At 45.4% G+C, this 12,725-nt stretch overlaps 1 protein-coding gene across 1 annotated transcript in view; it reads left to right on the top strand.

The window, feature by feature from the left end:
• The window catches only part of KDM5B (lysine (K)-specific demethylase 5B), a gene marked incomplete at its 5' end in the record, with an annotated part of 44,517 nt that extends 39,355 nt beyond the window's left edge, over nucleotides 1-5,162 (top strand). Inside the window, 4 exons of the mRNA XM_009576604.1 lie at nucleotides 1,327-1,438; nucleotides 2,854-3,008; nucleotides 3,543-3,869; nucleotides 4,552-5,162. Coding sequence (XP_009574899.1) covers nucleotides 1,327-1,438; nucleotides 2,854-3,008; nucleotides 3,543-3,869; nucleotides 4,552-4,689 — 732 coding nt within the window. The remainder of the gene's footprint in view (nucleotides 1-1,326; nucleotides 1,439-2,853; nucleotides 3,009-3,542; nucleotides 3,870-4,551) is intronic.
• Between the last annotated feature and the right edge of the window lie 7,563 nt (nucleotides 5,163-12,725).

Genomic DNA, 12,725 nt, shown 5'->3' with positions numbered 1-12,725 from the left:
GGTTCAAAAGTATCTTTTTACTAGACCAACTAGTATGGTTGAAAAAAACGGGGCAAGATTTTGGGCATATAAGTTGATGTTTGAGCCAGAAATGGAAGCAGTAAGCTTAGTTTTATTAGCACAGTTTTATTAGCTCAGCATGGTACCATGAGGTTCCTCTGACCTGAAAGCAGTCTAACCGTTTTTGTGTGGTCTGGAGCTCGAGTCAGTAAACCTCTTAAATCAAGGTAACTGTAGCAGAACTAGTTCAGGTCCCTGCAACTGTATTTCGCAAATCGAAGTCCCTGGGAACCTCGATGGAAGAGCATTGGACCATGTGCGTCAGCTTGGGTCCCTCGCTGTGCCTGAGCTAAGGAGCCTTCCTGGAGGCAGTGGTACGGAGGGAAGGTCAGAGGTGGCCTCCAGAGCCATCTCAGCACAGGAGCTGAGCTAAAACTTTGGTCTTGATGGATTTGAGGTGGTTTTTCAGTGAATCCAGTGTCTCAGTATTGCTCTCCTGTCCTGTAACAACTTTATTTTCCCTGTTACCTGGGGTAATCCAACATTCTCATTCCCCCAGAGAAGCTCGTAGCAGTAACCACTGGAGTTGGGCTTCTTTGGCACTGGCTAAAGTGAAGAATGTGGAGTATTTAGATGAGTTTGAAAAATTCACTTGAAAAACAGCTGTGAGAATTAATGAGAGCCAGATTTTGAAAGGGGCCCAGACACTTGAATTAGCGAGGTGGATGATATTTTGGAAGGCATCTGGTGAAATGCCTTTCTGACACTCATGAGTCCGAAACTGACTCTTGCGTAAGTGGCCTTTGCATAAGTAAGCGCACATTTTGCCATTGGCATGTCTTCTGTGCGTGCTGAGGTAAAATGCTTCAAAGCAGTTTGGTGTCTCATTGGATCAAGGCAGTGAGAAATCACTTCTTTATTGTGCACAAAAGGAGGAAACTGTAATACTTACCCAGAGTCAATGCTACAGCTGAAGCCCTCGCTTCTGCAAGTCAGGGATTATCCCTGCAGTGACTCTGCCAGTGTTGTCTCTGCTCCACAGGCTCATTCTCCTCTGGTAGAGCGTGCTGCTGCATGCACTAGGGCTAGTTTCCGATCCCTGTGGAAATGATAATTCACAGCTAAGAATTCTGGCAATAAAGTTGCTTTTGCCTATTTCCAGGTGTAGGATGAAGGATTTGGATGTATTAGATTGAACAGTTTGTAGGAATACAAGATTTAAGCAACTGTAAGAGAAACAAGTTTTGATTCTATTGCAGTTATTTGACACTTCAAAACTACACGTTTAGTGAAAATATCTATGCATTATGTTTTGTTTGTTTTTAGGTTTCCCAGACAATTGGAGCTATGTCATTCTCCATGCCTCATGACTGGGATAACAGAACCATATATTTACATTCTCCATTTTCTACAGGACAGCACTGCATCCCACTTCATGGTTTGTAATCTTCATTTTGATGTTCCCCTCCTCCCCCTTTTTTTCCCCTGTGTTTGGTGGAGAAGACTGGGTGTCCTGGTCAACAGGAGGTGGCTAAGGCAGGGAGGCGGGAGGCACGCGACTGCGAAGTGCGTCTGGTTGCTTCTCCATCCCCTCAGCAGCTTTGGAACTTAATGTCCAGCTTTGGCAGAGGGGTAAATTTCTCAACAATACAAATTTCCCACATGTAATGAAAAGATGTGGCGCAGTAGGAGAAGAGGTATCAGCCGAGAGCTGGCCCCTTCCCACGTGAACAGCATGCAGTGGGCTGTGGCCAGCCAAACGGGCTGCAGGAGGGGAAATGGAGGGGAGGGGGGAGGCCACTGAAATTGTAGGAGCTGGATGGGAACAACGTGGGGAAGTAGTGCTGGAGACCACAGGGTACTTAATCCGTAGGACACGGGTCCACCTAAGTTTTGCTGCAGCACAACTGTCACAGAGTCGCAGAGACCTGGGAGTTTTCTTAGCTGCTGTGGCTGCTGCTGTGCTCTGGGTCACTCAGCACAGGTTCTGCATGCTTCCTAGCTCAGACTTGGTGTTTATTGGACTAACACAGACATGCTATAAATTGCATCATTTTACAACTGTAAAAGAAGCTATTTATCATTTCTTTCCTCCTGATGCATAATGCTCCAGGGACACAGGTCCAGCCTTATCTTCATGTTTTCAAGTCAGTGCAGCTTAGTCCGTACTAATTTTACACAAGACACTCACTTCAGTTTAACGTTACAGTTAAAATCAAACAAGGCAGTCCTTTGTACAACCAGATTTAGCTGTCAGGCCATACTTGAGTTGTACTGAATACTATATTAAAAAGCTGTTATTTACACAATGATTTTGACTTCCCGTAGCTGTGACTATTTCAAAAGCCCAATGCAAGTTTGGTAAGCTCGATAGCAGCAGTAGTAGTGACTGTGCGGCAGGACTCAGTTGTGCGAGGCTCATCCTCTCAGCTTTTCTTCCTCTCCTCTCTTGGCTTCACTTACGGATTTCACTCAGTTTGTTCATCTTACCCACTTGTTATGTAGTGAGGGGACCATCACGCTTCTTGCAGCTTCAGAAGCAGGAGAAATGGTGGAGAATGATGGCAAGTGCATCTCCTCGAACCAGCAAGAAGTGCAAGCCTGGAAGGGTACTGAGCCACAGTGCAGTAACTGCTGTGCAAGCGTTTATCTTTCCTTTTAACCCTGCTGTTAAAAATGAGCAGTGAAGAGGGAACAGATAAAAGTTAATTCGTACAGTTGCAGATTTTAAAAAGTCTTTCACAGTTTTTTTTTTATGTGCTACCAGAGAAGAATTTTCATTATCTGTGCAGTTCTCGTCAGTGCTGACACTGAAGAATTCCTTTTCTCCTCTCTCCCTGTCTTTCATAATAGTCATTAGCACAGAGCTGGATGAGCTGATGATGGAAGCCCAGCTGCTACAGGTTTCTCTGCCTGAAATACAGGAGCTGTACCAGATCCTATTCACAAAGCAAAGCCCTGTTTTGCAAACAGAGCAGAGGTCATCCGTTGGACCGACAAATGAAAAGGCAAGTGTCTGACAACAGCAATGAGATTGGGGTCACTTTGGAGTAGCGGCTCTGCCTGAACCCATAAGCTTTACAAAGAGGTTTGTGTGTGTGTCTGTACTTCCATGAAAATACATTTTTTTGTTCAAAAGGGGTCAAGAAGTTGATAATGAATTTATTACAAACTATTGAATAGAATTTGTGGCCTAATGCATTTTTGCAATTTGAATCTGGTTTTTATGGTGACACTGTATTTTAAATACATCTATCCTAATTTGACTCTTGTCCTGTCTTTAAGAGGCTTTCCAAGAGAGCTGCCTCTGAAGCAGTGGACTCAAGAGGCAGGAAATGAGAATCTTTTTTTATATAAATTCTGTCACTGGAGTGTGACGCTATCCTTTGCTCCCCTTACACATCCCACTTCTGCTGAAAAGGCAGCACTCTGTCAAACGCTGCACTTTTACTTAAGCCTATTCCTAAAAGCAGGGTATGTAATAACAGGACAATGAGCGTTAGCTGCATACTTACGATTTTGCCAAAATGTCTTTCCAATAGAATGAGTGTTGCCGAGGGAAAAAAGATGGAATTAGTTACATGGAGAGAAAACTAAAGCGGCGTTTTGAGAGAGAGAGCTTCTATGACGAGAAGAGAGCAAGAGTAAAAAAAATGAGAACACCCAAAAAGAAGAAACTGAAACTGAATCACTCAAAGGATCTCTGCACTAACAAACTGGAGAGAGAGCGGGAGCGTCTCTTTGAGATGCAGCGTTCCAGTGAAAGCCACTTGCTTCCATCAGACACGTCATTCTCTGAGCAGGAGGACTCTGAGGATGAAGATGCCATCTGCCCTGCTGTGAATTGTCTCCAGCCTGAGGGAGATGAGGTCAGTGGGGGCAGGCCCGCTGTGGTGTACTGAATGCTGGGATCTAGGACATTCAGCTGCCCTGACTGTTTGACTACAGAAGTACTGTGTACAAAGAGGGCGTGAGGCACTTAATAACCCAGAGAGTGTCTGCCGCTGCTGGGACACATCTGGTAACGATCCTTCCCACCTTCTCCAAGAGCAGCCGTGCAGCTGAGACTGGGGAAGGCAGGTGGACATCAAAACATCTGCATGGAATTGGAGGGAGGAGGTGGGGCTGCACAGACACCGCATTCAACTGTGCTCTTGAAATAAGGGTGTAGAGAGCCTTTGTGGGCTGCAGCCTTTCTGTGGATGGGGGCAGGGCCGTGGAGCTCTGCACAGGCCCATCCCTACTGGAAGATGGAAAAGAGGGACATCCCCGGGTGCCTGGGAGGGCCGTGGTGAAGCTGCCATCCACAGTCTTGCTATAGGTGGGAAAGCAACAGGAGGGGTAAGGGAAGCGTGCCCTTCTCTCAGCTTCAGAGGAGCTGGACTGCAAGAGTCCAGAGAACAGTGAGCACGAGTTGAATATCCAGCACTAGCCAGCTGTAGAATGGGACGTTTTGCACTCATTTAAATAGATTAAGTGCCCAAAAATGACTCATGAATGCTGTATTGGCTTGGTCCTTCTCTGAACACCAGTATGTCTGTTCTTCATTAGGTGGATTGGGTCCAGTGCGACGGCAGCTGCAACCAGTGGTTCCACCAGGTGTGTGTGGGCATCTCTCCAGAAATGGCAGAGAAGGAGGACTACATCTGCATCAGCTGCACTGGGAAGGACTCTCAATATCGGAAGTAAAACTCCCCATAAACGGTTCAGGACTTGAGTAAAGAAGGTTATCAGAGTTTTCCAATAAAGCCACAGGGGCTGGTTTAAGAACCAGATTGCAAATGGTGCTACTTCTATCCTTATGGGATCATTTTCCAGAACTCAAAACAATTTTTGACACTTTTGTATTTTCCCTTGATCTGTTTGTGGTTGTTGAGGTTTGAGATGCTGACTGTTTAGCAGGGGTTTCCACCGATTTGGAAGGCATTTGAAACATGCACCTTTTATTGTACAGCATTAAATTACCTCTCTGGGATTTACCGGCGTATTTAATTCAGCTTGGTTTAGGTGCAAAAAAACCTGCACCATGAATTTTCCAATAAATCCTCTTTTGAGGAAATCCCTGTTTACTCTGTTAACTCTTTGGAGACTTTAGTTTTTTTCCACTTTGTTTTTCGTAGACTAGGTTTATTTATCTGAGCAATAACTTCTATGTCTGGTTTCAGTGACTGGAATGACAATTCTGAACAGCGTGTTGCTTCTAGCATTGGTTGATGTACAGAAAGCGAATGTTAGATCCTAGTGTCACTGATGGCCCAGTGATGTAGAAGACAGGAAAAAAAAAAAAAGCTCTGTAAAGTAATTGCCACAGCTGTATTTTGGCTTTCTCCTTTTTTGGGTAGCTTGTATCAAATGTTGCAGTTTATATTGTGGAATAAACCCCTGGTTATGTTATAAAATTAAATGTTGGTGTTTTTAGAGAGCTTGAAATGCAGTTTCATTTCCCTCTGGATCGATACTGATTGCATCGATGTGTTCTCTATTCAAGAGAAATCCATCTTTAAAAAAAGAAATGCAAAAGCCATGATATTTTCTTACCTTACTTGTATATTCAGGTTTGGAAGGAGAAGGCAGATCAAAATCTTACTCAAAAAAACCCAAAACAAACCTTTTCCAAGTCAGTTGCAAAGCTTTTCCAAAACTGAAATTATTTACAGATTGGGCGAATAAAGGGTCGAAACTACAATTTGTGACTTGGCAGGGGCAGGAATGGGGACTTCACGCAGGAGCAAAGGTGTGGGGCAGCTCCTTATGCCAGCCTCGTCCCGCTGGCTTCGGAAGGAGAGACTTTCCCCGCAGTGCGCGTTGCAGCTGGTTCAGCCGGGCACGTGCTGGTGGTCCGCAGAGCACTCTGCCTGGCCATGGGCAGGCTCCTTTCAGCTGCTTCTGCTTGCATGTGGGCTGAAAACCTGAGGAATGAGGAAATTTCTGGACCGGTTATGATTCTGTCAAAGACTTTTCAGGGACCTTAGCCTGGGGGGTAAGAAGGGACAGTGCAGGTGACGGCATAGTGGTGCTGCCTCAAAGGGGACCAGGAGGAGAGATTGTTTACGCCCGCAAGGTGCTCCACGTGGGGCCACACACAGAATCCTTTGGAAAGCAATTGCTAATGCAGAATATAGTTGTTGCTCCTTTGAAAATGGCCTGGTGACAGCAATATGGCTCTGTGGCCTGGCAAAGGTGGAACTTGAAGATGGGAGGTCTAGATCTTTGTATCAGAGAGAGCGGTCTCCTCGCAGCATCCTGTCATCGCCAAAAATGTGATGGTATTGGTATTCCCTACGTTCATCATCAAGAGGAATTTGCTGGTGGACTTTTCCCTGCTGGTTTTAGACCTTTTCCCATGGGCAGAAGTGTGCAGAGTCACTGGGCGCAGGGCAAAGCCTTCGAGCCATACATGGCCGATAGTGACGTGGGGGATCAGAACTGTGCAGGAATTAGATTTCCTAGGGGGGTTAGTTTGGGGTTTTTTTTGAACATTAAATATACTTTTTAGTCTCATGTTGATTTTTAGCTGTTAGAGAATCTTCAGCCTGGCATAGATTAATTGCCTAAAGTGGTTGGGGGGGGCGGGAAGACAACCTGACCACACATATGTTAGTTAAATGTGTATATGCTTCCATAGTATGACTTGTCTTTTTTATTTACTGTAATTACCAAAAGGATGTTTTGTGGGGTTTTTTTTTGTGGGGGGGTTGTTGTTGTTGGAAGAAGTCTTTGTGCAAGGTTAAGATAACAGTCCAAGCTGTGAAAAAAACCTGATCTGTAATAACTTCCTTTTAAAGGGGGCAGACGAACAAACTTGAAATAGAAGGAGCTTGCACAGTGTTTTGATGTAGCTGAAAACATTACAAAAGTTTCTCTCACAGTATCCCTTTTATCTTTTTTCTATTGAAGAAATGGCTGTTTACCAAAAGATGCTAGAGGAGATATGATGCAGTGAAGTTTAGCGTGATGATTCAGTACAGGACCAAGGGAAGGTTGTCATTTTGTGGACTGTAGGGACCAGAGGAGACCTTTATGGTCCTGACAACAAAATTTCTCATCAGGAGTAATAAATGGAGTAGAATTAGTGTGATGTTTTGGAAATTACCACATCTTTCCTTGAAAATTTTCAAGAAATGGAAAACCCAGTCCCTGGGTGACCTATGCCTACAGTACAGGATGTCTGCTTAAGGATTTGCATTTTATTTCCTGCTGGGATTGTGACCTCAGGAACGGGCGGCTGGAGGTTGCTGCGGAGCTGGTGGTGCCTGCTGTGCCACAGGGCCGTGCTTGTTAGATTTCATCCCCATGTGGGTACTTCAAACTGGATTATGTTGGGTTTTGACTTTGTCAAACTAAATAAGCAAGAGATTTGTTGTTTGCTTCAGGGTGGGCTCTTCTGTGAGCATCCCTTGCATGTTCCTCATCAGGGAAGATCATGAGGGCTGAACACGCTCAGCAGCAGGGTCTGTAGGGTCAGCTGTCCCTTTCACCCCTCTTCTTGTCCGTCCTAGATTTGCAGAGGATAAACCAAAACAAGCAAAAAAAAAAAAAAGTCCTTCCCATCCCATTCTGCTTCATTTTTTTTTTTTAATTTTTTTTTAGTGTGAAGCAACCAAGTACATCAACCTCCCTAGATTGCTCAGATCCTAATTCTTTATTTAATAAGAATAGTTTATGGTCTCTACATTAGTTTAATCATAAAACAGGACAAAAATCACATTAGCTACCCTACCCTGTAGATTTGAGGCTGAAAAATCTGATTTTACTTAAAGCCTGCCTGTACCATCCATCAGACGTTGGGATCGTATCTGTTGTGACACCTTTAATTTGCTTGATGTGCACTTTCTCGTGCCACATGAGGAGCATCAGAACAGACTAATACATGCCCAGCTGCATCGGTTGTGGTCACATACAGCACCAATAAGACAACTGATTTGAAGGAGAGGCAAGGGTTTGGTTCCACGTATTTCTCGTCTTACACTGAAGCCTACAGGGCTGAGGCCATTGGTGTGATTTCCAGGACCCAGTTGCAAAGTTCCTATGTTATTTGAATTGGGCTTTCCAGCACTCTGACCCCTATCAGCCTCTGAGAGAAGAGCTGTCTGCAGGGCAGCCCTTTGGCCCTGGCGCTCTGTTTCGGAAGCAAATTGAGGATTAAAAGGCTTTGTGACTCCAACACTGTCGTGGTTTAACCTGGCAGGCAGCCAAATACCACGCAGCCGCTTGCTCACTCTCTCTGCCCCCAGTGGGATAGGGAGAGAATCGGAAGAATAAGAGTGAAAAAAACCTCATGGGTTGAGATAAAGACAGTTTAATAGAACAGAAAAGGGAAAATAATGATGATAATGATAGAATATACAAAATGAGCGATGCACAATGCAATTGCTCACCACCCGCGCTGACCGATAACCAACTAGCGATAGCTACTTCCTGGAACATGCCTAGCATTTCTATACTGAGCATGACATGTGGTACGGAATACCCCGTTGGCCAGCTGGGCTAGCTGTCCTGGCTGTGCTCCCTCCCAATGCTTCTTTTTTTTTTTTTTTTTTTTTTTTACAGCTCAAGTCTCTTACAGACGGGTAGCAGGGTACTTAGCAACAACTGAAAACATCAGTGTGTAATTAACATTCTTCTCATACTAAATCCATAACACAGCACTAGGAAGAAATTTAACTCTATCCCAACCAATAACAGGACAAACACATGTTGGGGATGCGTTGGATCCAGAGTCGCTGAGAGGTGTGAAACCAAAGGCAGAAGGTAGGCAGCTTTGGAGGAAGGTTGGAAACAATGGTAACCAGATTGATCACTGTGTGCTCTGATCCACAGCGGTGGCTGGGTGCCCGCGTGGATCTGCAGCCCTGGATTTCTGCAGAAAGCTGCTTCTGAAAGGTGGCAAAAGAGATTTTAGGCAGTCGTGTCAGCACTTGCTAAATGAAGGTATTGGAAGTGGTGCTGGTTTTCTTCACGCTCTTCTTATACCACCTAACGTGCCATCCGTTTCCTCTACTCATACCCTGGTAACACATACACAGGATTTATTTTCGTCAGGCAGAAACTGCTGCTGGAATTGCACTGTTGGTGTGATCAGTGGTCAGTCCGACTGGCCACCAGCAAAGACAAAAAATGTGTGGAACAAAGTACACTGGGAGAAAAGAGCATGCCAAGGATTTGGTATAAACTTCTTGTCTCAAACAGTAAAATAATCCAGTCCTTCCTTTCCCCAGCACCTGCTGGGTGATGGTCTATGCTGAGACCTCTTCTCTGGGGTAAGAAGACAAAAAAGGTATGCTGTTTAGGGGTTAAAATGAGTTCCAGATACAGAAAAGGATGTAATTTCTTAGGGACAACACATCAGTCCCTAATATTTTGTACACAGTTGAAATTCAGGTATGCAAACACAATTGATTCAGGGAAGGGGAATGTTCCCTTCACAGCTGTGGAGTTGTGTGTTTACGTATTAAATGGCACTGAGAGGGGAAAAACAGAACTGAAATGTTGTCTTTGTGCATTGTGGGACTTCAGCAGTCATTTGTTAGCCTGACACAAGGATGGGCATAGGGGGTGTCTAATACTGACTAAATACATATATATTCAAGTAAACAATGCAATAACAATCAATTTCACAGCTTGACACGGAAGGTGTTTTGTGTTACAGCTGACTGTGATGCGTGGAGGATTGTTTAAGCGTTAGCGCACTTCAGGGAGAAGGGAGTTAAGTGAGGGACTTCAGCTGTACGCCAGATCCCTACCAGGGCAGACAACAGATCAACAAAGATAAAAGCAACGATGAGTGTTTTGGCTGCTGTACCTGCAGTAGGAGATGTGTTCGTGGGACATGACTACCTGTGTCACATGGGATTTGGGAAGGGAAGGTCTCCAGAATACACACGCAGGGAGCAGCTACCTGGTAGCAACATCAAGGAGCTGAGGTGACTCTTCTATGAGTCTCGAAATGAATGTGCTTTTCCAAGAGAAGGGTTGAGGTACAGCCTTGAAAAATAGCTTTATCCTTTCTTCAGAAGTGAACAAGCCACATATTGAGAGTTCTCCTCTAGGATGTAAACATGTCTGTCTCTGAAGGCAACAGCCCTGCACCAAGAAGAGCATCAATGAAAATAAAAGCTATGTCTGGAAGAGGAGATAAAGCAGTCACACTAGATTATAGTACTGCAGGTTCAACACCCAGCTTCTATTTGAGACAGACAAAAATGGTATCAGTGGGTTCCAGTAAAAAGATCTTGGGTAGAAGGAACAAATATTTTATGAAAAAAAAATAAAAGCACATGTGATGATGTGATGTGCTGCTGGGTCCAAAATTCCAAGTGCTGAGAGGAAGGTTTGCTGAAAGGTGGTTGAAAAGAAATACTGACATACCCTAAATTAAAAGCAGTACAGCTTCATGAAGGTACCTTATGTACCTCAGTGTTTTGAGTTCTGAAATGTTTGTTAATCCTACTGCTTACAGTAATGTCTTTAAAGGTACTTGGCTGTTTAATCACAATACTGGGTCAGATTTTATGTGTGTGTGCTTGCTTCCTGAAATCTGGGTGAGCTCGGCATCTAAAAATGTATAAAGATTTCATAAAAAGTAGTAAAAACAGTAGCTACCTGTCTACAGAACACGCAATTCGCTCAAAGAGCATCTCCATCACCCAGGGTTTGTTAAGGATGAACCAATATTTGTCGGGTGTTTGGGCTGCTTCAGTGTCTGTTGGGCTTTTGGGGTTTCGTGTTCTTGTTTCTGCCTGGAGTTAAGTTTTAACCAAGTGGGGGACAGGTCAGGCATGTACCATGTAATGCCCCCGGATAACGCCTTGTAATTCAGGGTGATGCTGCGCCTGTTCCTTGTGCTGGCCCCGATTTCTCTTGGAGGATTTTTGCTGGTTACAGCAGTCCATGTCAGCTGCACATCTTCCTGTGGGGTCTTCCTTGGCACGGGTCCCCAGGGGAGCTCAAGGGCTTGTGTGCCTTGCCCGCGAGTTGAAACATCACAGGAGGACACAAGGAGTTAATCAAAATATCTTTTCATGCTAAGAATATAATCTTTCTGTGGTGACTGAACTTTCTTCCCTAAAGCATATCAAAAGAAAAGCTGAATGTCAGAACCCATGCAGCTTTGAGGCAAAATGTGTGGCATTTGAAAGGCAAGCTTAAAGTTTGCTGGATTTGCAGGAAGCATCTATGCAGAAAACGTGTGAAGAGACCGTGCAATGTACAAAACAGATGGGAATTCAAACCTGAAAATCCTGGAAGATTCAAATAAATGTAATTTCTACAAATACGGAAAGACGAGTTGGAGCATTCAGAGCAGTTGTACAGTCACTTGAGCAAAAAAAAGGATTATGGGCTAGACAAGCATTGCTCTGGGATACCCCTCCTCTCTGCAAAATGTTAGTAAGCGCAGAGGAAACAGTTCTGATTGTTAAGAAGAGACAAAAATGATCACAAATACTTGCACAGACATGTTGATTCTGATGCCAGCCAGCCAGCACAGGGTGTGATAGTCCTGGGCAGTAGGAATTCACTTATGTTTTCCACTAAGCCAAAATACTAGGACGGCACAAGGATGAGCAGATGACCCTGGGTTAGCAGAAGTTGCACCCTGTATAAATACGTATTTGTTCCTCCAGCAGAAGCAGCATTGTGGATTGGGAAGAACAGGAGACAAAAATAATTTTTTTTCACCTTGTAGAGGACTCTCTCTGGCGCTCGCAATGACCGGGCAGCCCGGAGGGACGGGGTGTGCACACCCTGGCCGTGCTGCTCAGCGCCAAGGCCCAGCCTCTGCCTCTGGGTGCGAGCGGCGTGGCTGCAGCCTGCTCTCCTCCCCTCTCCCCACAAAAATACCAACCTAAATTGGTTGTGCCTGTGCTGCTGATTGGGAATGACCTCTGCTGTCCCCAGCCTGCCTGCCGCTGCCAGGGAGAGCGTGGCTTGGCACAGGACGCAGGGAGTGCTGGGCATTGCCTGAGCCCATGCCCTGGTCCTGTTCAGTTTAGGGGGAAAGACGGGGTCCATCACCCCAACTTCCCTAGCTTGCAGAAGAAAATCTAACTTCATGGTGTGGGGGATGTTTTTATAACTAATCGTCATGGTGGATTGATTTCACCTACTGCAGCTGTCCAGACAGCATCTAGTGTAAGCTAGAGGAGCTTCTGGAGAGCAGTTCATGCCACCTCCACTGACTGCCTGTTTCGGATGTGAAGTCACCCTCTGAAGAGCTGTCGCTGCCCAGACAGGGAGACCATGCAGGGAGACCCCAGGCAGGGCTGGGGTGGTCACAGAAGGGCCCCAGCCAGCGTAAGGGCTGTGCCAAAAGAAGGAGCTCCCGCTCTCGCAGGGGACATGGATTAGTGCTAACTAAAACGGGGCTCCTGTCCGGTCAGCCGTCTGGCCCTTGTGCGGGCGGAGGGGAAGGGCTGGAGCGAGGTGGGGACCGGGCGGCTGTGGGGCTGCGGGGCGGGTGGCAGTGCTGCTGTGCAGCGGGGCACTCGCCTCCGAACTGTGGCTGCAAGGAGCTGAACCCAGTCTTGTGTTTCTGTAGTATCTCGAGTTGCTCTTTTTACTTGTAGAGAAAATATTGAATTCAAGTTGCAGAAGTTACATGCGTGATTTATAGGAGCATTTGCTTGCATCGCTCTTGACAAGAACTTTTAAAAATGTATCGGTGTGAGAGAATGTGACTGGACACGTTATCCCAGAGGAACGGACTCCATCTCAGAAGAGGTTGG

Source organism: Fulmarus glacialis, unplaced genomic scaffold, assembly GCF_000690835.1.
Source record: "Fulmarus glacialis isolate BGI_N327 unplaced genomic scaffold, ASM69083v1 scaffold12324, whole genome shotgun sequence".
NCBI lineage: Eukaryota > Metazoa > Chordata > Aves > Procellariiformes > Procellariidae > Fulmarus > Fulmarus glacialis.
This window is presented reverse-complemented; position numbering and strand designations above follow the sequence as displayed.